Source organism: Aythya marila (genome assembly GCF_965140915.1).
Source record: "Aythya marila genome assembly, chromosome: 2".
Lineage (NCBI taxonomy): Eukaryota > Metazoa > Chordata > Aves > Anseriformes > Anatidae > Aythya > Aythya marila.
In genome coordinates, this window is record NC_139043.1 from 56,021,161 (window position 1) to 56,047,660 (window position 26,500).

The following is a 26,500-nucleotide window of genomic DNA, read 5'->3' on the forward strand; positions in this document are numbered from 1 at the left end:
TGATCATGAACAATGCCTAATGTTTTTGGTCAATTAATCATTTTCTCTGTAAAAGAAGTTGAGTTTTGCACACTATAAAATTTCACTCTTAAGGAAACTGACAAAAATCCAGTCAGGTATACTGATCACAAAAGCTGTAAAACATACCTGTAAGTAAGACCAGAGTTATGGACATAAATTTTTCACTCTGGTTCGGATGTCATTTCTCATGAGAGAACACAATGGCAGGCTGTATTATAGACATATTTTTTCCTTAGAAATAATAAGCAATATAAAGCTCTTATTTTAAACCATATTCCTCTAAGGAGATCTCTGTCCAGAACTGATATTTTAATGTTTCAATGAATAGAACAGGAAGACTTGCTCTACTGAAGAACTGTTCTACCATGTGGCAAAGAGGACCTTGTTCTATGGTTAAATTTTCTGATGCACTGTGGAAAAATTATACTCTAGTAATTTCAATTTATTTTGATAAGGAAATATTTTGTCTGATGCAGTATCAGATGATCAGAGCAGTAGTTCCATTGCCACTTATTTCAACATTAAAAATTATTAAGGATTGAACAACATTTTCAGAGGTATTTAGATATTTAGATAAAAGGTTCATCTGAGCACTGTTCAGACCCAGCCAGAGTAAGACATAATTGTTAGCACATAAATATTTTAAATTCCAGCTTACTGACTTTCTGTTACTTATCATTCCTTTCATGCAAAACTTTTTTATTATTATTATTCATAGTGTATAAATGCACCTGAAAAATCACCTTGGGGGAAATTAGAGCATTTAGATGCCAGACAGTAACTTTCTAAGATGTGTGGGTGGAAGTCCTAAGTAAATTTTTTTATAAGTACTTGTTTTCAACTGGAAATGGGCTAGATAATATCATAAGGAAGCAAGACTGTGTACCTATTTACCAATGTCCTAAAAAATATCTTTTTAAAGGAATGAAAACACCTTATTTATGTCATAGCATGATACCACCTATGTGGCAGATTCCGTTTCTTATTTAGTATTGCCATGCCACAACTAACTAAATAAAAATAAAGACTTTCTTGAGCTCTCAGATTTATTCTTAGATGTATTCTGCATAACTACCTCTTTTTCCTACAGAGTGTCAGAAATTATACTGCCACACAGTCTACTTATACTATCCAGTAAAACAAGAAGTAGCTAGACTACCAGGTTACCTCCATTATTAATCACAAAACATTGGAGTTTCCATTACTCTGAAACTAAAGAAGAGACTTCTCTTTGCTGATCTCAAAAAAAGGATTTGTTCCTATCTTTATGATAAAATTGCAACATCAGAAACCATGTTCTTTTTGTATACCACATATGTTCCACGGGTAACAAAATACATTTAAAGATTAAGGAAAATGATTAGCGAAAACAACTACAGGAATCTTTCAAATTGGAGTGTGAATTACAGAAATGACAACTACTTTCTCAGTAAAGTCAAAGGACCTCCTTTTAGCTGCTTTGATACTAATCAGCTTGACTATTTATTTATTTATTTATTTATTCAGTCTAAAAGTTGCCTACAGATTTTCATTTCAAGCTTTCAGCCAACTAACACTATGTTGAAATAGCTAACAATTTTTTGGATACTTTCAGTCTGAATATTTCCAAGTGTGATACACATATTTTGGCTAAACCACAGGTTTTACATACAGAAAAAAAAAATCTGGAATTTGGATGAAATACGCTCTGCAACCCTTTGTTAATATTCTCAGTGTGGTAGTCACACTATGGATTAGAAATATATTTTGTTACGTAGATAAGGTATTTCACTGTAGGCACAGAGGACAATAACATTTTGTAAGAGCCTGCATCTTACAATACAGTCAGAGACACTAGTCACAGATGACAATTAAGAAGCAGTCAGAAAGTATTTTGTTAGACATTTGTAAGTTTCTCTTTCTGTCTTGTTACTGTGAGGAACCAACAATTTCCTCATAAAAAGAAGGCTTTCATATCCTGATGCATGAGACACTTGCACATATAATGCCTATTAAGGTTAATGGAACTCAGTCCATTCAAATCCTTTTTCACATCAGTGAGCTCATTTATCATAAACACTAACTGCGTAAGAGATTTCTTGAGGAAGTAACATATAATTCTAATTTCACTGTTAGCTAAAATGGTATTTTCCCTGTTGAGACATTTAGATTAATCTGAACTGGATTCCCAATTCCCACTAAGACTGTACTTCACAGGAAGATTGTCTAAAATTTAAGCCCATTGGATACACATTGTTCACTACGTCTGGGCTACAAATTAGAACTAATTTGCAGCTTGTCTCTATAAAAGCATCCCTGTTTTTCAAAGAGAAAGAGATCCTTTTGTGTAGATTCAGAGTAGTTTCTGAATCCCAAGCCCCAGAAGGCAAAGGCAGGGACTGGGGGAACGAAGAAAAGCCCACTGTAGGAGATCAGCTTCAAGACTACTTTAAGGAACCTAAGGTTGCACAAATCCAAGCGGCCTGATGAGATACACCCATGGGTCCTGAAGGAACTGGCAGATAAAGTTACTAAGGCACTGTCTGTCATATTTGAGAAGTCATCACAGTGCAGTGAGGTTCCCAGTAACTGAAAGAGGGGAAACATAACCCTCATTTTCAATAGGGAAAAAAAGAAGACCCAGGGAACTACAGTCATGTCAGTCCTCACCTATGTGCCTGACAAGATCATGGATCCTCCCAGAAACTCTGCTAAGGCATATGGAAAATAAGGAGGTGATTGGTGACAGCCAACATCTTCACTAAAGGCAGATCAACCATGACAAACCTGGTGGCCTTCTGCAACAGGGTTACAGCAATGGTGGATAAGGAAAGAGCAACTAATGTCATCTACCAGGACTTGTGCAAAAGCATTTGACACTGTCCCCCATGATATCCTTGTCTTTAAATTGGACAGACATGGATCCGATGGATGGCACACTCAGTGGATAAGAAATTGACTAGATAGTTGCACTCAGTATCTGAACAGTTGTTGTTTGACATCTTTGTTGGTGACATGGACAGTGGGATCAATTGCACCCTCAGCAAGTTTGCTGATGACACCAAGCTGTGTGGTGTGGTTGACACACTGGAGGGAAGGGATGCCATCCAGAGGCACCTAGACAGACTTGAGAAGTGGGCCTCTGTGAACTTCACGGAGTTCAACAAAGCCAAGTGCAAGATCCTGCATCTGAGCCTTGGCAATCCCAATCACAAATACAGGCTGGATGGTGAATGGATTGACAGCAGCTCTGAGGAGATGGACTTGGGGGTGTTGGTTGACAAGTAAGTCAACATGAGCTTTCAGTGTGCATTTGCAGCCCAGAAAGCTAACTGTATCCTGGGCTGCATCAAGACAAGCATGGCCAGCAGGTTGAGGTCCCTCTCTACTCTGCTCTTGTGAGACTCCACCTGGAATTCTGCTGTATTCAGCTCTGGAGCCCCCAGCACACAAACAATTTCAGAGGAGGGCCCTGAGGAGGATCAGAGGGCTAGAGCACTTCCCCTATGAAGACAGGCTGAGGGAGTTGAGGTTTTTCAGCCTAAAGAAGAGAAGACTCTGGGGAGACCTTAAACCCATTTTCCATTATCTAAAGATGCCCTACAAGAAAGCAGGAGAGGTATTCTTTGTCAGGGAGTGTAGTGACAGGACAAGGGTTAACAGTTTTTAAAAAGAGAATATTTCTATCAGATATTAGGAAGTAATTATTTACTCAGAGGGTGAATGAAGGTTATAAAATAGGTTGCCCATAGAAGTTGTGGATGTGCCATCCCTGGAAGTGTTCAAGGCCAGGCTTGATGGGGCTTTAAGCAATCTTGTCTAATGGAAGGTGTGTGTCTCCCCATGGTAGGGAGAGTGGAACTAGATGATCTTCAAGGTCCCTTGCAACCAAAACTACTCTATGATTCTATGATAATTTGTTGAATACCTTTCTGGGCAGTGATATGGAAGTCAAATGTACAGTGTGCATTTATACTCAAATACATGCTTTTATACTAAAACTGTTGATCTTATTAAAGAATTACTTATAATACATTGGAAGGGAAATTACGAAAATATCTTGATTTGGTCACTTTGACCTTTGTATCATGAACTCTGTCTTTCAAGTTAGCTTCACGTTTACCTTTTATAAATGATTTTTGCTTTCAGATCTTATCCCCTGTGGAAATACTACCTGGCCTTAAAAACAAAAACAAAAACACTCAATTAATAGAGATAATGGATGAATCTTGCAAAAGAGAGGTAATGAGTTTAGTAACACTACAGTACCTGTTAAATTAAGTTAGATCATACAGTAAAGGCAATAATATTCTAGCTAATAGTTGTCATGTTGTTTCAGTATTTTTCTTAAAATAGCTTATTACTCATCCTTATTATGTTAAGAACATTTGGCAAATGCAAAGAAAAAACTTATGTTAAATTTGCACATGATTGCCCTCAGTAATATCTGATGGAGCAGCTGCTGAAGTGGGTGGAATATAGGCCTAATGTATGTAAAGATAGAGGACAGCAAATATGATTCTTCTCAGAATTTTTCTGTTACAGGCTTTGGGAAAGTGCTGCATATTACACTTTAGTGCTTGTAAATGTACACAAAAAAACAAACCATAAATAAACTTACTCTTTTAGATAAACATAAAAAAGATGGACTGGAAGACTTCTGTGTAAGCATGGTCTTTATTTTTGTCTTAGACCTGAACCAAGCTGTAAACAAGAGTTAACACCTACTGTTCTATTTAGTCACTGCCAACTCGTGTTTGCAACTTGATTCAGGAGAAAAGCAGACACTTATTATTTGTCTTGGCTCTCCTTCTCTCCCTTTTGGAGGTGTTTATCATTTGTCTCATTTATCTAATATGAAAACAAATCAGGTTCCACTAGTAAGAACAACTGTTCAAGGCCATCCATCTTACTCATTCTCCCCAAAGAGTTGTTGCTACCTTTTCTATCACAGAGGGCTGTGACACTCCTGCCCTCCCCCCCCCCCTTTTTCCCTATTTTGTTAATCTCAAAAGCTAAAATGAATAAATCATTTAAGTAAATGTTATGAGTGCACTCTTGGTGGTGCACTCATAGTCATAACACCTATGTATGTGAGACCTAAAGATTTCTAGATATTAACTTCATTTTTGTTCAGAGACAAATGAAGATTATCTCCTTAAATTGTCTAGATCTCCTCATTCTATTAACTTGTCCATTTCCTTTTTCTGTGTGACCTTTGAAATCTGCCTATAAGAACATCTTTCTTTTTGTCTCACACCTCTTTCATAGTCTTCTTTTCTCTTCTTTTATTTCAACCCCCGTGATACTTCTTATAAACATGTTGATTACTTCAACTCTGTTCCATTTTATTACATTTTGTTTTGTATGTTTTTTTTTTTTTTTTTGTATAATAAACTGTTTAGGGCAGGGTGTACCAACTATTATGCATCTGTACAGTATCTCCTACAATGAAGCTTTGATCCTGGTTGGATTACTTAAGAGTCATTATCAGAAACATGGTTATTGACTACAGTAGTCTCAACCAGCTCTACTTTCTATGGTAAATCAGGCTCAAAACTAGGAAACAAAGTCTTCTGTAAGAAACACAGAAATCCATGTTGATTTAATTAGAGTAAAATAGATTTTGCTTTTGAAGAGTCTAAGCAATATAAGTAATATTACTGAAAGCAAAGGTCACTTCTATTTTTATAGATATTAGAATCGGAAATCAAGAGAGTCATTAAATTAAACTAGCATGTCACAGCCTCTTGATGAAGCACTAACACTGACAAAGCCACAGATGTGGATTTTGTTACGGGTAACAGAATTTAATCAGAAACCAAGCAAAAAGCCTGTGTCGTGCCCCATCCCACCCCCCCAAAAAAAAAAACAAAAACAAACCCACACAAACTAAAAATACAACCAAATAAAAATAGAGAGATGGTTTTACTAAGACTTTAGGACTGCTATCTATGCTGCACTCTCTAGAGGTATTTCTGCTACAGAAATCTCTTAAGTAACGCTTCTGTTCAGGAAGACGCTTTAAGAAAATGTCCTACTAACTTACAATAGACTGGACTGGGAAAAAAAAAAAAAAAGGAAAAAAAATCTCCTGTATAACAATTCTTTCCTGAATTAATTATCAATCTTTGAAAAATGTGCTTAAATTACAAGTTTAATATGCACTGCAAGCAGGTGATTTTGAAAAAAAAAATAACTGAAAAAATTCTAGAAGGGTAGTCTTCTTTTTTTTGACATATATATCATTCTCTTTGTCTTTGACAACACTGAAAAAAAATCATTTATAAAAAGAGGTTCTAAATATCAGGCTGTATTACTGAGTTGGTACAGACTCAGGATTTATATCACATACTCAGAATTATCCTTCCTTATAACCTTGCTCATTTAGCCATATTGTTCATACAATTACATGAAACATCAATATTACTATCCAAGGAATAATCAAATGGTAATCAGCCCTTTGCACTTTATCATTATTGCATGTATAAATCTTTACTATGCAATACTTAAAAAAAAAAAAAAAAGCAACAGTGGAACCATACATATTGCTAGCAGGGGGTTGTGAAGGTTGTAATCTTGTGCAGAAAAAAGCCTTGAACAACTTACTCAGGCCATCTGAAGTTCATGGTAATAATACATTCATTTCCTACCCACATTGCTTGTGTAAGTCATCAAATATTTTGAGGAACATTTAGAACCTTAAAGATATACAAATTTCTTGTATATCTTGTATAGCTTTTCTTGATCAGCCTGTCTATAAAGCCACAAGTTTAAACTCGTTTTAAAGTTGCTTTAAAGCAACTATAAGCGCTTAAGCAAGAAAAAAAAAAAAGGAAAACTACCACCAGAATAAAATATTATTAAACTTTGTAATGTTAATAAGCTAAATAATGATTTTGAAGATGAGTACCTTGAGGCTTTTTAAAGCTCCCAGAAAAGGGATCTAGAACCATCTCTTTCCAGTGATTTTTCACTCCAGCAATCCAACTAGCTCTGCACAGATGGAAAATACCAGGATTTAAAGCCATGAGAAACCTGGAATTGATTTAATAATAAATCTTGTCTACCCTAGTAGTGGATCACTATAATTGGGTCCATCTGTTTTCTTTTAAAAACTAGTTATCTGATACTGAAGGTTAATTTTGAAAAGCTGAAATTTAACTCCCAGAAGTAAAATGCTCAGAGATAATAATAATTAAAAAAATATATTTAAAATAATAATTATTAAAAAAAAAAAAAAGTCACAGAAGTATTTACAATGAGATCTTTGGGCACATGATAAACTTTGTTTTGTATATTACATCACGAGGGTATCTGCTACACACACACACAAAACTTCCTTAGAATGAGAAGCAGAAGTTTAGATGACCATTAAATTATGTTCTCACCACATTAGAAGGCTCCAATTTCTTCCTTTTGGCAAGGTCAGTGATATTATTGCCATTGTAGTTGATGCTCTCCATACAGCCTTTGAAATTTTTCCTGCTGTTAGAACTTGGCTTCCCAGAAAAAGGCATGCCTCCAAAGGTTATCTTTGAATGCAACAAAAAATGGAAGGTAGTTACTGGAGGGCAAACACTTCTTAGATTTTTTAAACATATCTGTTGCAGATGCATTTGCTTTTTTTTGAACACTCAAACACAGAGACTAATAGCTAGCAACACTGCTAATTATGAAAAAGAAGTTCCAAACAGGCACTGCAAAAGCAGGAAAAAAAATATATAATGAATTTGTGATTGCAAATATTTATGGTAGCAAATCTCAATTGTTATTGTACTTCTTCAAATAAAGAGCACACCCACATCATGGTTACTCATATCAGACTGCTCTTCTGACTGCTACTGAATAATACTTGTCTCAAATAACAAAGTACTTGGAATAACTGTCCTTTTCATTATTTTTCTCAAGCAGAAATGAGTAGATATGAGATTAGCAAGGTAGATAGCCTTACTTGAATCATTTAAGTATAAATGTGTTAGATTCAGAGCTCAGACTACAACACAGCAGTTGTGGGTTTCAGTATGATGCATTTGCTTCCTTTAATGCTTATATATTTACTTTATCTAGAAGGATTTTACAGAATCCCTTAGTTAAAGTTACTATCTCTGGTTAGACAAGATCACCTTCCACTATTGAAAGTACACTTTTATCATGTAGTTATAGTCAATGAAGAGTTACCACATGACTTAGCACAACAAACAAGAATTGTTTTTCTCTTGATGTTGAATTTCATTACTTTAAAACACGAGGTTATCCAGAATCTCTAGTGCTGAAACACTATAAAAAACAAATAATTTATGAACTAGAATTGTTCTTCTCTCCCTGTCACCCCATAGAGACTATACAGGTCTCTACCCTGCCAGGGTCTTTTTAATTTCATTAATACTTTGCAGCCCAGTTGTGAAGAATAAAGGACCCGTGAGATTAGTCCCTGCAATCTTTGTTAAGTATTTATATCAAATAGATGATGGTATAAATAATAATAGCAGCTAGATTTCCTACCCCAGGAAAGCTCACAAATATTTCTGCTTGCAGTCTGCTGCTGAGATTTGGCAGAACCAAGCTTTTAAATATCATTCATTGTTAATGCCATTGGATATTACTGAAGGCAGGAAAATGCAGATCAAGGGACCCACTTACCATTTTAAAATCATGTAAGATACCACTTTCTATCCCAAAGAGATATTGACTTAGCATATAAGAAGTAAAGCTATATAGTTCAAAACTAAGATCTTTATAAATAGTCCATACCAGCTACATAAAAGCCTTTTACAGACACATCCTCAGATGTTATAAATTGATTTGATTTGACTTTAGAAAAGACACACCACCTTACACAAACTGAAGAATGTGATTGTAATATAGTAATTGTTGTCAAACATTCTTTTGCATGTTATAGTCATGTTTTTGGACAGGAGAAAATAGAAAGGTGCACTGGTTTTAGCTTGGATAGAGTTAATTTTCTTCATAATAGCTCATGTGGTGCTATGTTTTGGATTGGTGACCAAAACAGTGTTGGTAACACAACAACATTTTAGCTATTGCTGAACTATGCTTACAAAGCATGAAGGCCTTTTCTGGTTCTCATGTTCCCCTGCCAGTGAGCAGGTTGGAGGTGCACAAGAAACCGGGGTGTGACACAGCTAGGACAACTAACACAAACTGACAAAAAGGATATCCCATAACATTTGACATTTTGCCCAGCAACAAAAGCTAACTGAAGGAAGGATGAAGGTGGAGACATTTGGAGTTATTGCTTTGTCTTTTCTATGAAAAATTGTTTTGATTCATTGTGTTTTATCTATGATGATTAACATCACAAGTGCAACACAATTAAATGTAGCCTATGAATTTGAGAGGAAAGAAAGGAGAAGAGTTCAAGGCTGTTGCATTTATACAAACTACAGAATATATATCCACACAATCAAATAATTTCCATTAAACATATGCAGATCTATCTATGTACATGGAGATTTAAATTTATCTTTGAGAACTGCCAGTGAAGTTTCTAATGTCAAAGAAGGGAAAGTTTAATCTCCTGGATTTCCCCCTCACTTATAAGTAACTTTATTGTACACAATACATTTATTATGTAAATATGTTACACATATATCTGCAAAATGCTCAAGGACTTAAGGCACTCAGCCTTTTTCTGTAGTTCACTCAGTTGAAAATCTTTAATAAAGTCTATTTTTGTGAATTTTCAGTAGCTCAGTTCAGATCTTCCATGTCCCATTAGTATCACTGGTACAGGTAAATTTGCTTATTGAGTATTTTTTGAGTACTCATTTGTTCAATGAGTATTATGTCATCATTAGTGCTAATAAAGAAGGCACTTATTTATGTGGATGGAAATAGTTACATGTGGTTCAGGCAACTACATTAGTTCTCATCAGAAACAGGAAACAGTGCAAGAAAATTATTTTACAAAGTCTATATAACAAAAGTCTCCCATTCTGTAGGTACATGTGACATTCCCCTCTCCTCATCTTCCCCTCCTCTTCCTCTTTTTTTCTTCTCCTCTTCATCTCCTCTTTCTCTCCTCATCGGTGTCTAGTGAATTATGTATGTACACCTTGCTTGAGCATTCTCTGACCTGATCCTCTTCTGCTAAAGGCAATTCTTCCTTGATCCAGTTTCTCTCCCCTGGTTTCTAAGACCACTTCTCAGCCTTTTAGCTAAGAGAAAGTGTAGTATAGTGTAGTTTATTACCAACACTTGTATTTATTAACTGACTCATTAAACAAAAGTTTTCTTGGAAGTTTTCTAGCTCTTTACTGTTTCTTTCTGGAAATTAGTTATTGATGGTGTACTTGTGAAAATACAAGGAAGTACTTATGTGCTTAAAAAAAAAGCAAGATCAAGGTCATTAAGTAAAAAACTTTTTTTTTTTTTTTTTTTTTTAATCAATCTTGTGCTTACAGCAGCTGCTTAGCTGTACCCTTAGCTGGCTGCTGGCTGCATTACATAGACCTCCTATTTTAGAACAATAGGCTGAGATGAGCTTTATAATAGAAGTTATCTGTTAGACTAATGAAGGGAAACTAAATTTACACCTAAGAGAAAACTGTTCAAAATAAAATTCCATGAAATATAAGGCAAAATTAATTATAACGATCATTAAAACAAACAAACAAACAAAAAGTTATAAAAAAAACACCACTTTAACTATATTAATTTTCTCTTCCCTTCTTATTGGACTTCTCTTTATAACGTCTATTTAAATGAAAATGAAAAAAAATCACCATCTACCTCATAATCCAGGTCCAGGTAATCAAATTCTCCATTGGTTCTGAAATGCTGAATGTGTCTGTCCAGGGTGAGATTGATGTTTCTTCCATGGCGCTCTATGATGATGGAGTGCCAGTGGTGATCATCTAAGAGACTGCCTGTCATCACAGATGTGTGGCCATAAATAGAGCCAAGCTGATTGCTACCTAAAATAAGAATAGAAACAACAGCAATTTTCACCTCGCACCAGTTCAGCAAGCATTTTCCTTTTATTCTGTCAATATTTTACCTGAATCATAATGGACACACAGGAGGCTGGAGCAAGTCAGCCCACTATGAAGCAAACGGTGGAGGGTTGTTTACGTAAATACAGATAGGTATATCAAATACAGCAAGTATCAAATTGGTAATGCATAGTTATTCGGAGGTGAACCAGAGAAGCAATATGTACTTTCAGTTGCAAAATTGTTTTCAACTAAAGGTTTTCGGTGTTTCGATCCCTGTCCAGCAGAAGTGAAAAGCTGTCACCCTTCCCAGAATAGCTTTTGTTCCAGGTCTTGAGCTTCAATGAAACTGTACTGATCATTGAGGACACTGCGTGATAATAAACTCTGGTAACAGAAAGTCTTTTTGGTCTGATAACTGCAAACAAATAAGTTCAATACTTTGTAGACTCTCTATATAGCTAGACCAGCTACTGTTATAGGAACAGGCTCAAAGCAGACTGAGCTGGCTACGGGGGAAAAAATAAATAAGTCTTTTGCTAACATAGCTTATTTCAGTCTTTCCTCCTGTGTCAACTTTAGTTTTCTGGAAGTCAAATAAAATACTAGCAAGAGCACAGTTTTGCAACTTACTGCTGTTCTTTCCAGGGACTTTTGCCAATGCAGGTATGTTCATCAGGGATCGCATCTCATTGTATGCTGACTGACGTAGCTAAGCCAGCAAAGGCTATAGATCTCAACTGGAGCAGCAAATGACACATTCAGCAATAAGTTTAAAAAACTGCTGCATTGCCCAATAACTCAGTGCATTCTTCCATGTTTTGAATACATGAGAACCTAAAGCATTTCTGGTGCATGCCTGCAATTCAGACACTAAGGCTGTGAATGTTGATAACACATTCTGGCAAATCAAACTGCCATGGCTTCACTACATTACTACATTACTTCACTACAAACGATCATACTGCCTTTTTGCTTCATATTAAGAGCTTAAGAAACAAACAAATGACAACAACAACAACAAAAAACACTTCTCTTTGCCTACCTTCAAGATATACTTCTTTCTAGGAATGGTCACGGAGCCTCAATCTCACATAGCTTCCTAGGCTTTTTTTTTTTTTTTTTTTTTGGTTAAGATTGCTGATCCTTATTCCTCTATAATTAAAGGCAGCACCCTTCTCTCATACTGAAACTTGATTACGTACAAATGAGACCATGACAGTCTCCATTCTTGGAGACGTTCAAAAGATTACTGGACATGTTCCTGGTTCTAGGTGACCCTGCTTGAGCAGGGGGGTTGGACAAGATGACCTCCAGAAGTTCCTTCCAACCCTAACTATTTTGTGATTCTGTGAAGAAGACAGAACTATAGCAGAGGTCAAATATAATTCCGTCAATACTCTTTTCTTTGTGACAAATTTCTAATAACAATATATTGTTGATTTTTTTTAATGAGTTTATTTTCATGTTATCTCACACAAAGTAAATGGGGAGGCATAGAACAGGAAAAATAAAAATAAATAAATAAAAGGAATGAAGAAAGTTTTCAACAAATGTTCTTATTAAATGATGTGGCCTGCCATATTACTGAGGAAAAAAAGGAGGTAAATTCTTTGGAGAATTAAAAAGTGCAGAAAACTAGACAATCAAAATATACCTAAATTTAAATTTAGAACAAGTTTGGCTTTCTTGAGTTCCAAGGTGATATAGTCTCCTTGCTGTCCTTCTCCATGGAAGATTACACCTTCACTTTCAGAGGTTTTAAATTTCAGAGAGATGACATCCTTCAGTGTTTTCATTTTCTTGTTCCTGAATCTGTATGGTAACACTACATGGCCATCAAAATTGATAACATCAGCCCCTAAAAGACAAAAACAAATAACATTGTTGATTAGTAATTATACATTCCTTTAGCAACTGGAAAAAGAGCCATGCCGTATGTGGACTGTACTTGAACAGAATAAAAAGCTGTGCAAGTACAGGATGCTTTGCAAATGCATTTCCTCTTGACCATAACTTAATACTATCGAAAGTAGGAACCAGGAAGAGCATAAATTTAATTCATTGGATGTTATAAAGCAGAGTTTGTGGGAAAACACTACCACTTTACTGAACTTATCTTAGCTTCTCTTAATATAGTTGCTTGCCTACACATTTACCCAATTATAGTTGAAAATGAGAGACAAATCACTGGGTTGTTATTACTAATTCATGTTATACCTCTTAAACATCCAATATATGTATCTGAGAGGACTGTGAGCAGTAAGATATGAATCTAAAGAAATTGCTTAGGAGTTTTAAGAGATACCTCAATCTTTATTTAAACCATAGACATAAACTTTGTCTAATTCAGTAATTTCCAAGTAATTTCTGAAATATTATTTTACATTGTGATTCAGAGAAGTGTCTTAAGAAGTAGTTACATCTACTCCTAACCATCTGAGAATGTAGCGACTAACAAAATGATCTGCTGAGTCAATTTTACTAGTGTTGAGTCATCAGTTACTACAAAAGGACTTCTTATGTATAGCAACTGTATAGATTGCTTTTTCACATTCTGTAATTTCTAGAAACACTTTTCACAGTGATATAAGAGCTCTTTGATTCTCAAAGAAAAGCATTCAATCAAGCTTCATGATGTTTAGCATTTATTTGGTACTGAAAAGTATGTAGAAACATAACCAATATTTCATAAATGATTTATTTCTCATTGTTCTGTCACGAAATTCACATCCCATCTTGTATTCATTAACTAAAACACACTCAATTGAGACTGAGGCTTGCAGTCATATTGATTAAATGCCTATTCATACATCCTCACATCATTAAGCATAGCAAGTTTTCAAATATAAAGACCAACACATTATGTTTTTATCCTTCGGGATTTTTCCCACAAATCACTAATATAATAAATAGTTCAATACTACTTACAGAACATTCGTTTTTCTGAAACAATGTTCCTGTGCATTACAATGAAGTATGTAATACCTGTTTCTGGTTGATATTGTCATTTGACCTTTGTAGATCTTAATAAATCTATACGCATAATCGTAACACGTAATATGGTCATAGTCCTCAGCTGATATGAACTATTGACCCTCTGGGGACTATGAAAATGGAAGAACTGAAGATCTGAGTTACCTTGTAAAAATTCTGTTTATAGTTCTTAAGTTTGATATAGGGGAAGCATGGTGTCTATTGGTCCACCTAATTTATACTGAACAGTTTACAACCATCTAACGTGAACCTAGCCCAAATTTCCCTTAAACATACAAAGATGTCTGATGAAACAATAAACTCTGACCCACATTATGTCAACTGAATGGGGAAGAAATTTTCTTCAGTAAATATAACACAAGCATTCCAAACTAACTGCAACATCCCATAGGTATTAGTATATCATATATATCTGAAGCATATCAGAAATGTATATTAGAAACACACATTTTCTTTATAAAACACACCTTGCCATATACACTCTGATAAAAAAATACTCATTAAGCTCCAAGTTCAATTAAAACTTTGAGTCTGATCTAATACCAATGAATGACAAATTCCAGGACAGTGAATCAACTGAAAATTAAATATCAGAATGGCACACTATGATTTTAGTGCAAGAAATACATTAAAAAATTATCAGCATGTAAGAAGAACACATTTAGTCAGGCATAGATGAAGGTGCTGCTCTCAGAAATGAAGGCACTCCATTTCCTATTCTGAGTGTGTATTCAGAAGCAACAGTATGTGAGTTCAGAGGTGGGGTTATCTTGTATACTGTCATTACTCAAGAAAATAAATACTTCTGGAGTTTATTTTGTAGAAACAAATAAATTTGTTAGAAAAATACTGTAAAAGAGATTATATAAACCCTGTTATTTTTGCTTGAAGAAAAATCCAATAAACATTTCTTGAGATTTTTGTGGGTATTAAGAAATTTTAGAAAAGCATGAAAACTTTTTACAGAAAAAAAAAAGTCTACATGAAATTTATATTTTTAATCACACTGTAATTACCAAATTCATGTTTCTATGTAAAGCAAATCTTCTACATAGATTATACTCTTCCAAACTGGCATACAACTGCCATGAAGAAATGATACAAATTAAAGAAATTGATGGATATTATAGATTAAGCTACTGTCATAACAAATACACATCATAAAAAATATAGTTCCATATACAAAATCATAGATCCTTTTCCTTTAATATTTGTCAGATTTACTTGTTGCTGTTTATAGAATCTCCTATATGGGGTATATCACCTTACCCCTAAGGCCAGCTGGTTCCTCTTTCTAACATCTGCAAAAATTACCATAACTATCAAGCATGCAACCAAGATCTAATCAGGACATTGACTTCAGTGGGTTTATGGATTCCCAACATGTTAGCCCTGAAAAGGCAAGTATCGCTTTTGTACGTAGATCACTCTTGCCAACATGCAGACATGTTTTTCTCATTATTCATTGAAGCAAACTCATAACCCACAGTTACAAAGTTGAGTAAAAGTAACATATTTTTTTTCAAAACCTGGCCCTGAATTATTATGTTTAGAAAATCATTCAATTATAAAAAAAAAAGAAGAAGCAGTAATCTTTGATTAAGCAGCTTTCTTTTATGCATAGCTATGCTGGCAGTATGCACACAGGCCTGCATGATAATTCAATCACCTAAAGATTACATAGCAATTATGTTTAAGAGTTATCATATGTAGAACTGTGGTAATGACTTGTGTTCCTTCTATGATGACACTCAGCTACTTAATATCATGGTAATTACCGTGATGAGAAATGGTACTTAAGACAGTAAACCATATAATTCATATAATTGCAGTGTAAATATATAATTTTTCTCATCCTTAGCCACTGAACTAGCCTGCATTCATAGGAAAGAGACCTAAGCCATTGCATACTGTATATTCACATAAATTCAGGGAGGTCTGATTGTTCTCAGAGGCTACTGTTGCAATGGACTATACATATATATATATATATATATATATCACAAGAGAAAGCATGAGTTGAGGAAAGAGGGAGAGGGAGAAAGGGAAACAAAAATATGGTTAGAGGGGAAAAAAATTGACATTATTAAAAAACATATAAAAAATTAAATAGGAAATACAAGCCTGATTACTTGTAATCTGACTTCTCCACTCTTGGATTTCCAGACAGCCTGGACGATGCTGTTGACATCTTAAAAATACAACACTACTTTTAGCTGTCCAAGAAGATGTGTTAGGCCTTATTCCAGTATATTTCTGAGATGGCACAATTAACACAGTTTCTTTAGTTAATGACATCACCACATTCAGTTTTCATCTAAAGAATAATCAAGTCAGAAAACCTTTAAAACATTGTTAGGACCCCATTCACAAATTTCAAAGGAGAAATCAACAGTCATGGGTTGTACTACTTGTGCGGCAGACACTGGTAGCCCTGTGTAGCCACTTTTGCCCTGTTCTTTTGGAGACTTGCAGAATTTGGTAAGTTTTGGTAAGGGAACCAAATCTGTAAAAAGAGATTAGAGTTCCAAAAATAATTAATTAATTAATTAATTAATTAAAAATTACTTCTAATCAGACTCAGGCTCCAGTAGTTCTCTATTTCCTCTGTTTCTGGTGAGAAAAATATAACTGTATCCTCAATGTCAGCATCTCAAAAACACAGAAGTGCTCATTCTTAAAGACTCAACAGTGATTTCAGCACAGCCACTTAGCTTGATAAAGCTACTGCCTGGAATTACTAAAAAATCCCTGCTATCAGGGGGTATCAGTAAAATGGCATTGATCAGAACAGTACTTTCCAGAGAGATTCTTACCACGCAGAAAATAAACTCAACAATATTCATGGGAAATTTAACATGTACTCATATTTAAAAATTGCTGATGATCTCTAAATGATCTACTCTACACAGTACCTGCAAAATAATCTCTGGGATTGAAAACACAAAGGTTCTGTACTACTGATTCCCAGCATAGGTGAATTTTTTTTCACTTTTTTCATCTCCATTCTCTCTTCTCCATTATCGCTATTTCATCTGCTTTAATTTTCTTTTTACATTAAATATTTTTAGGGAAAAGATCTTTGCTTTTTTTACTGTATGATGTGAGACTTATGCCTGCTGTGTGCGCTAACACATATACTAATACTGTACTAATAAAAAATATTGACCAGGCATCTATCCTTTGAAAACATCAGAGATTCATCAAAGCACCTCTGGCTGGGCCACAATATTCCCCACACATGGTTTCAATTGTTGTCACTCTTAATCATGGGTACTAAAATATCATTGTGACAAATAAAAGCATATAAAAAATACATTCTGTCCATATTTTAACAGCAAAAATTGAGGCTTTCCCATTCTAAAGCAAGGGATAAGGCTCAAAATCATAAGAAAAAAAACTCTTTGTTGCAACCCATGACAAGGAGCCTATAGAGAAATTACTTCAGAAGATCCTAATCTATTTTTTTCAGGAGTCCCAAGTACTGTCAACATGACAGCATGTTAAATTTGCCACTGGAGTTTTTGCAGTTTGAATCTCAGTACTACTAAGTTAGCTGATCTCTTGTTAGAAATACATTACTACATCTCATTGCACCAGTAAAAATGAAGAAGCTCTGTCCCAGCACATCAGTCAAAAGAGTCTCCTTTCTATGCTCTCTCTCAATGGAGTTGAGAGCCAAAGGTAATGTGTTTGAACATTGCCTTCAGGCACTACAGTCTGGCTGTAAGGACATGGGCAACTCACTGTTTTGAAATCTGCTGCAGTAAAACTGACAATGCCTTTACTAAGTTTTTCAAAAGGCAATACATCTGCCATAAGGGGGGCAAACCGCTAAACCTAATACAGATACAGATGTATTTTGTATATACAATAGCACATACTTCTTCATATTCTAGAAGCATAAGGCGAAGAAAAATCAATTTTAAAGTTTCTGTTGCCTGATTAGCTTCCAGTGTACTGAATCTTAATCCTGTTGTATTTGTCAAATAATTCAACCCTAAGTGCTTGAAAAAGAAAAAAAAAAAAAAAACAAAACACATTTACTATGAGGTTTTGATTATTTTTTTTAGTTTATTATTTATGATTTTTTCTTTATAGTAGATAAAATGTATGCATGTAATTGACATGGCAAAGTACCAAAGAATACTTGTCAAGGTCTATTTTAAACTCAATTCATAGGTAGAATGCACAAATTTTATTCTTACATTTTATCTTATAAAATATATATTATGTTATAAAATGAAAAATACCTGCCAGGAACTTTCAAAATAAATCTGTGAAGAACTGTTCCCTAAGGTGGTGAGAATATTGTGCCAAGTTCTGAGTGCAATATCTGCTGAAGATAGGCCAGCAGCTCTCTGCACTTTTCTAGGTCTTTCTGAATGTTGAAGCACAGGCATGTATTTCCTTTTATTATTTCCTACTTTTTTCCTTATTTCACTGTTGTTATTATTCTGGTATACTAATAACACCTGCACTTCATTAGATCTCATGAAAATCTGTCCTTAAATGAGTGATTATTTGTCTTGGATAATATGAAGAAAATGCAAAAAACAGAATTAAAAAGCAGTGGAAGAAAAATAAAAACGGAAACAATATATAAAGAAATGTAATCTATTGACCATGGCTAAAAACCCCTCACCCTTTTCTTTTCTGTAGGTGTGGTGGTTTTACTCAGGTGGATGGCTGAGCTCCACCACAGCTGCTCTCTCACTCCCCCTCCTCAAAGAGGAACAGGGAGAAAATACAATGAAAAGGGCTCGAGGGTTGAGATAAGGACAAGGAGATCGCACAGTAATTATTGTGACGGGCAAAACAGACTCAGCATAGGGAGGTAGTAAGATTTACTGCTTATTACTAACAAGCTAGAGAAGTGAGAAAAAAAGGAAAGAAACCAAAAGCACCTCCCCCCCCCATCCACCCTCTTCCACCTCCTCCCCCCGAGCGGCGCAGGGGAACAGGGGAATGGGGGTCATGTTCAGTCTGTAGCGCTTCTTCTCCGCCCCTCCTTCTCAGTCACTCTCATCCCTTGTGCTGTGGGGTCTCTCCCACGGGATGCAGTCCTTGATGAACGGATCCGGCATGGGCTGCCCACAGACAAGAACTGCTCCAGATATGGGGCCATATCACGGGGTGCATCCCTCAGGAGAAAACTGCTCCAACCAGGCTCCCCCATGGCCAGCAGCTCCTGCCAGGTCACCTGCTCCTGTGTAGTCTCCTCTCCATGGGCTACAGGCCCAGCCCGGAATTTCCTCTAGCAGGGGTCTTCCACAGGTGGCAGCCTCCATCAGTGCAGGTTCACCTGCTCCACCGTGGTCTCCTCCACGGGCTGCAGTGTGGAACCCTGCTCCACCGTGGTACTCCATGGGCTGCAGGGGGACAGCCTGCTTCACCATGGTCCTCACCACAGGCCGCAGGGCACTTCTGCTCCGGTAGCTGGAGCACCTCTCCCCCTCCTTCTTCACTGACCGCTTGCAAGGCTGTTCCTCACTCCTCTCATTCCCTCAGCTGTTGTGCGTGGTGCAGCATTTTTTTTCCCCTGTCTTTAATATGGTCTCACAGAGGCGCAAACAACATCACATATAGCTCAGCTCTGGTCAGCAGTGGGGCCCTTACCAAATGTGTGATAGCTTCTAGACCCTTCTCAGAGAAACCACCCCTATGGCCCCCTGCTACCAGAACCTTGCCACGTAAACCCACTACAGTAGGATAGATTCTTCTTCTAATTTGTGTAGTTATTCAGCTGCATTGCTATACAATCTAACAGTTACTTAAGACAATCATTTTGTGATGAGTGTACATAACAGTGCAGTGCTCTGCTGTATTACACCTAACTTCTGCATTGTATCGTGTAAGATAAAAGCAGCTTCTTCTGGGAAAATTTGGAGGTCTGTCAAGGCATTATTTACAAAATACACAGAAGAAAGAACTAAGATATTTGAAGGAAAGCAAGACTTCTAAACTCAGAGTAAGCTTCCAAATATGCCATGAAGTTACTGTCTTAAGGGTCTGTGTAAGTAGGATGATTTTTCATGCACTTAACACTATGGCTGATGATCTTTTTTATCCAGATCTAACACAACACAAGACTCTCAAATAAATTTTATTTCATTAATTCTTCAGCTTTTCAAAGATAATTTTATTTAAAAACCAAATGGGAAAGCGTTATGCTTATATTATGTTTGATAAATGAGGCAATAAACATGATTATATTATACTTTGCAATTCGGCTTTAATCTATACCTAGCTTTTGCACCCTAACCACAGCAATATACAAATTAGACCATGCGGAATTGCTCTGTGCTCCTATAACACTAGTTATATAGTGTTATAGTTATGTTTGACTAGTTATGTAACTGCTAGTACTACTAGCAGTGCCAGAGAAAACTGAGGTAAAACTGCAATTCAATATGATTGTCAGCCAGACAAAAACTATTGTTTTCATAATCTACTCTGACTCCAGAAAGTCAATTATGGTGCATGGTATGAGTGGCAGTCTGTAACTAAGGGAGTTAGGAAACATCTATGGCAACGTGTTTCTTATCCAAATTCCAGTTATTTAATTTACTGAACAACTAGTTTTTCTTTTCTTTTCTTTTTTTTTTTTTTTTTTTCCAACCAGAAAATCTCTAAAGTTACCTGTATGTTGTATTGACAATTAATAAAAATAAATAAATAAATAAATAAATAACAGAAGTATTTTGTTCTGAAAATGTAATGTGAAATATTGTTGGTGCATGCTTTCTTCTCTTTAAAATAACTTTATCCAAATGGTTAAATTACAGAAAAAAAAAATCAAAGGCTGTGCTGAAGGCCTGTTAAATCCTAAAACTGAAACCCTGGATATTTTCAACTAACTTTGAGCTACAAGTAGATGCAAGTTAAAACACACAGTCTTCATTTCCTTGAAGTTACACTAGCATGAACATCATCCGTATTCATAAGTGACAGTTCATATTAGTTCATAAAATCATTTAATTTTGCTAAAACCTCCTTCAGTTTTTCTGGCTGTAGCAATCACGTTTCAGTTAATAATTTTCCAGTTCATAGTACAATAGCATTTATTGAATGGACAAAACAGAAGCAGTTTGTTATGTGAGTTTTTACACTTTAAAAAGTTTTTATTATCTACATCATTACAAGGATCATATATGATTGTAAAAGTTAAATTTTAAGGATCTTGCAACTATGCACTAGAAGCTGCAAAATATTATTTATGTTTTATTATTCTCTAACTATGGTGCTGTCAAATTAATTTGGTAAAACTATATGTATATTATAAAGAAATCCAACATTTTGGTATTTTATCATGTTGATTTACAATTTTGCCTTCCTTGCAACTGTAAATATATTTCATTCTGTCCTTAATTGTGAAACTGGTCATCTGATGTTGGTTCTCAATGGGAACATTAAAATGTATAATTACACTCTGATAGCAGGTACAGTAAAGAACTTAATTTACTTGAAAATAGCTAGACCCTACTAATGTTTTTACTGTTTATTAAAAAAGTAAATCACAAGAGCTTCAGGTCAATAAAAAAAGGACAACACTGACTCTCGCACAATAAATGGCCAGAACAGATCTCAATCCATATTAAACTGCTGAACTCACTCATTACTTAATGAAAAACAAACAACCAAACAAAACAACAGCAAGCAGTGAACAAAGGATTTGTACCATGTCATCAAACATTCTATTTACTCAGTGAATAAATGGGCTATGAAGTGGAAAAGACAGTCTATTAAAACATTAAGTATAGTCATGACTAGATGGATCCCTTGTTTAAAACAGAAAGATGCACAGGTGACCTACAAATACTGATTTGGAATTTATCTTTTTGAGCCAATGCTACCTAATTTAATTATCCGATGTTATATGTGTACTTTACACGTACTTTACCTTTCCATACATGTACTTTAATGTCTTGATGATCTAAGAGTGCTCATTATTCAAGACTAAATTCTTTTTTCTAATTCACATTCTATATCCTTTATTCACATAATCATTCTTAAATGCATGCAGTTTATTTCTTCCTACCATGGAGCTCATTTAAATTGAACATTCAAAAGGAGTTGCATACACACTGATTAAGGAATGTGCAGCAGAGACAGTTTAAAGCTGCTATACTTAACTAAATCTCAACGTAAAAATCTTGCTGTCATTATTTGACCCTAAAAAGCAAGGAGAGCAAGACTGAGTCTGAGTTCTGGCTTGGAGACACATTTATTCTGGTGAGTACCCTCACTATTGTCTAAAACACACCAATGAGTATCAGTAAAGACCACCTTTAATGCACGTATAATCTTCAGTTTCATCATGTTTCCAAATTATCCAGATACAAATACCGTGTCTCACAGCACGGCATCATAAAAGAAAACCACTGGAACTTGTTAGGCAAAAAAATTAAGGTTAGTAATTCAACTGTTTTCTCCTCCCCTTGCCTAACATCCAGCATATCTGAGATCATGCATTTCTCTACTATGCTTTTACTCAATGTCATCTTAATTTGTGTGCGTGTATAAGAAACGGTATCAGCCTCTAACTTGCAAGTCATAAATTTTAAGCCTCAAATTCTTTCTTGCATCAATCAAGTGGTGAACTTGATGGCAACTTAATTAAGTATTTTTCCCATTCCTTTGTATGTATTCCAGTCCATATATTTAAGCAAACAAATAAACAAACAAACAACACATTTAAGATGCTTATGAGCTCATTGAGTCTGGACTTTTTCAGATGATTTGTTTTAGTTTTTCTCTGCCTCAGTGAGAGTATAATCATTTACTCTAACACGGTGTGCTATTTTAATAGAGCATATAGTTGTCAATTTTAAGTGAACAATGGCTTTATTTAAATAACACTCAGTAAAAAATGTAAGAATCTCCTACTACATTGGTATGACTTTCTACTCTGTTTATAACCCACAGAAGGAAAATCCCCAAATGAGTCAATATGCAGTAAGATGAAATACTCAATGTTGATTACAACAAGCATTTATTTAGAGTGAGGTAATTATTTCCCTGGGAGGAAAAACTACATTGTTTTGGAGGTGCTCTCCATAGCAGGTAGTATAGGAGGTAAAAGCATGTACTCACAGAATCATTAAGGTTGGAAAGGATCTCTGGAAATCATCTAGTCTAATCCACTTGCTCAAAGCCAGGCTGAAGTGAGGTATGCTTTACTCCAACCTATTTGCACATCACATTCTACTAGAAGAACTGAATTTAAGTGGGCTTTCACTTTTTCTCCTAACCTGAGACAAGAAAACAGGACATTTGTTTTTACCAGCAAATGATTTTCCTTGTGTTTATCAGGCTGCACTTTCAAAGGTCAGTGATATATTGTGTCCCCTGCCTCCCTGACGTGACCTATCCATAAGTTCTAACGTGGTTCACAATTTAAGATTTGCTGCTGTTGCACAGTTTAAGACCTTCACATTCCATACTTGACAGAACAGTACTAAAAATCCTTTCTTTACTGTGAGGGTGCTTATAGTGTCTCAACTGCACTGACTGGCTTTTCCTCCCCTATACCATGCATTTCAAGCTTCTTTGCACAGTCAGCACCATCAGTCCAGTCTCCTCAGCTCTGGTTTGCTTTCCATCTCTAAAAGCTGAAGGAAGCCAGATAGATGAGAGTTTCTTTTCAGTAAAAGTATAAGGAACTCCCTCACATTGCATTATTAAGAAGGATTAACATGCAGCAAGTACAATGCTTACAGTCACAGAGATTGAAATACATGTATATTGCTTTTGCAATTACAATTCTTCATCCACTGCCATTTTATTTCATCTGGCCTATTATGGTAAATTTCATTCAAGTTTTTAATCTCTGAAGTACAGACAGTAGAATCCAAACCTATTGCTTTGTTTCCTCAAACATTTTTTGATTGCCTGTCTCAAAAGTTACAGTGCTACAATAAAAAGTTACAATGGCTCCTGCCTTGTAAGGAGCAGGAAACAGTCCTGTATGATCTGAAGACCAAACAGGCAGACAGTTTTACATACAAAGAATTAGTTTAGAAGACAGCAGTCTTCCTTGCATTCCCAGATCTTTAAGTTAAGCAGTGTCCTCAGCAGCCTCAGCCCAAGGACTAAAGAAAGCACCCTTGGTGTATCAAAGCAGCACACACACAGCTCTCTGACCACATGGCGTCAACTCCTCTAGCTTGGAGGAAAAAAAATAATAAAAATTGTTGAGAGATCATGTTCAGCTCTCTTGGCCTGGAGAAGGAACCAGGGAGGGAGCACTGGGGACGGCCCTCTAACAGCCTGGATGCCCTGCCAGTAGAGGTGTTGGGGAGCTTTGTGCTGCCTCTCGACAGGGACAGGCCACTGGGAATGGGGGCAGTGGGGTCTATCACCAGGACTGTGGGCGCAGCCAGGCTCCCCATGCTCAGCACCTCCACCAGGGCTCTGAACTGATCTCTCAAGGCCACTGAGTCACCGCTGGACTCTGAATGCCAGCCTGGGTTTATGGTAAAACCTCTACTGCTGCTCAGCTCCATGTGAGTAAACTTGATTAAGATTCAGCACAGTTCAAGACAGAAAATGTCTTGACTGACGTTAAAAGACACACTTAAAGGTTGGGGAAATACAAGTTAAATCTCTTGCTCAGTAATGGAGTCAGATTAATTTAGGGAAGGTAATCTCAAAGTATAGTATGAATATACGTCCAAGAAAATAAGGTCTCCAAGATCCATTAGATTTTTATTTTATTTATTTATTTATTTATTAATGAACCTGGAGGCTTCATAAGAATATATTTATAGTTTTTCTTTTAGATCAGAGCATTTTGCCTGAATTAGCATTATTGAAAGCAGCCATAAATTTGCAAATGATTTGATAGAATACTTTCTTTCTGTCTTCAAATTATGCAAGATTTTTTTCAGATAATGAAAATACTGAAGTTCCTGTTTCAGTTGTTATTTCCCAAAACCCACTAAAGACTTTATTTGCTTCCTAAAACTAATTCAACCATCTCTGTGAGATAGCTACTTTCACTTTACCAAATATTTGTCTTGACACAATGGGTGAAATTTCACAACCACTACTTACGGTATAAACTATTACCTTTAATAAGCAAAGGGACAATAACATTCAAGATTGTCCAAGTAGGTAAGAAATGCATATACATGTGTATAAACAACTTCACATTCAAAAGATGCTGCTATTCAAACAAAGCAATGAATGCCACACATGAATAAAAGAGGAAGAGGCTTTTTAAAATCCAGGCGTGTGGAAAACTAACTTCTCTTGCAAAGAATTGCCATGCTTCCTTCTTAGAAATTGCTGTTCCTTTGTGTTGGAACAAGGCTGTCAGAGAAATTGTTCATAGAGATTTGTGTGGGATGCATACAGTGTTAGAACATTTTTATTTATTTATTTATTTTTACCTTTTATCCAGTCACCATTGCTTAGAATAAATCAAATAAGTAATGCATATAACAGACAAGTTTCTCTTGGTTTACTGCACTGAAATATAACCTGAATTAATATGTATGCAATGCAACAGCCATACAGAACTAAAACACATGTACTAGATTTGGTTTGTAAAGGAAAATTATTTCCTTTGGGGTTTAAGAAATGATTGTCAGATGGACATACAGCATGGGAGACTTTATCTAAATGGGAAAATTCGTAATAATGTTATTCTTGCCCATTATATCTTTTCCTAGCAGTGAGACAAGATCCAAACTAAAGCTGCAAGTACGGATGCATAAGTTTTTGTGAACTCTTTTGGTCTGTGTGGCATCATCCACACAGCATCAATCAAGCATCAATAAATTGCATTTCAGAGTGTATTGTCTGGGTACTTTAATGTATGAGTCTTTGGTAAATGAAAAGCACATGGAGGGTACAAACCTGCCAATTCATGTTAGAATAGAACTGAATAGCTCACTTGGCAGGGACCTACAAAGATCAGCAAATCCATCTTCCTGATCACTTCAGAGCTAACCAAAATGGTAGAGCATATTAAAGAGGGCATTGTCCAAATGTACACTGACAGGCATGGTGCATCAGCCACCTCTCTAGGAAGCCTGTTTCAGTGTTTGACCACCTTCATGGTAAAGAAGGTTTTCCTAATGTCTAGTCTGAACTTCCCCTGCACAGCCTTGTGCCTTTCCGCTCTTCCTGTCATTGGTTACCAGAGGGAAGAGACAAGCACCTCCCTCTCCACTTCCCCTCCTCTGCAAGGTGTACAGAACAATGAAGTTCCTCTCAGCCTTCTTTTCTCTGGACTAAGCAACCCAAGTGTCCTCAGCCTCCTCACAGGACATGCCTTCCAGCCCTTTTACATGCTGTGCTGCCCTCCTCTGGATGCTTTCATGTACTCTAATATCCTTTTTATATTGTGGAGCCCTAAACTGCACACAATACTCAAGCTGAGGCTGCACCAGCACTAAAGATAGAGGGAGAATCACCTCTTTTGACCACCTGGCTTAATGCACCCCAAAATGAGGTTTGCCCTCTTGGGTGCCAAAGCACACCGTTGGCTTGCATCGAGTATACTGTTAGCCAATACACCCAAATCCTTTTCTGCA

The 26,500-nt window shown here is 35.9% G+C and overlaps 1 protein-coding gene across 1 annotated transcript in view; it reads right to left on the minus strand.

The window, feature by feature from the left end:
* CNTNAP2 (contactin associated protein 2) overlaps nucleotides 1-26,500 on the minus strand; it is a gene marked incomplete at both ends in the record, with an annotated part of 1,134,939 nt that overhangs the window by 595,623 nt on the left and 512,816 nt on the right. The window contains 3 exons of the mRNA XM_082753539.1: nucleotides 7,392-7,535; nucleotides 10,756-10,940; nucleotides 12,616-12,819. Coding sequence (XP_082609665.1) covers nucleotides 7,392-7,535; nucleotides 10,756-10,940; nucleotides 12,616-12,819 — 533 coding nt within the window. The remainder of the gene's footprint in view (nucleotides 1-7,391; nucleotides 7,536-10,755; nucleotides 10,941-12,615; nucleotides 12,820-26,500) is intronic.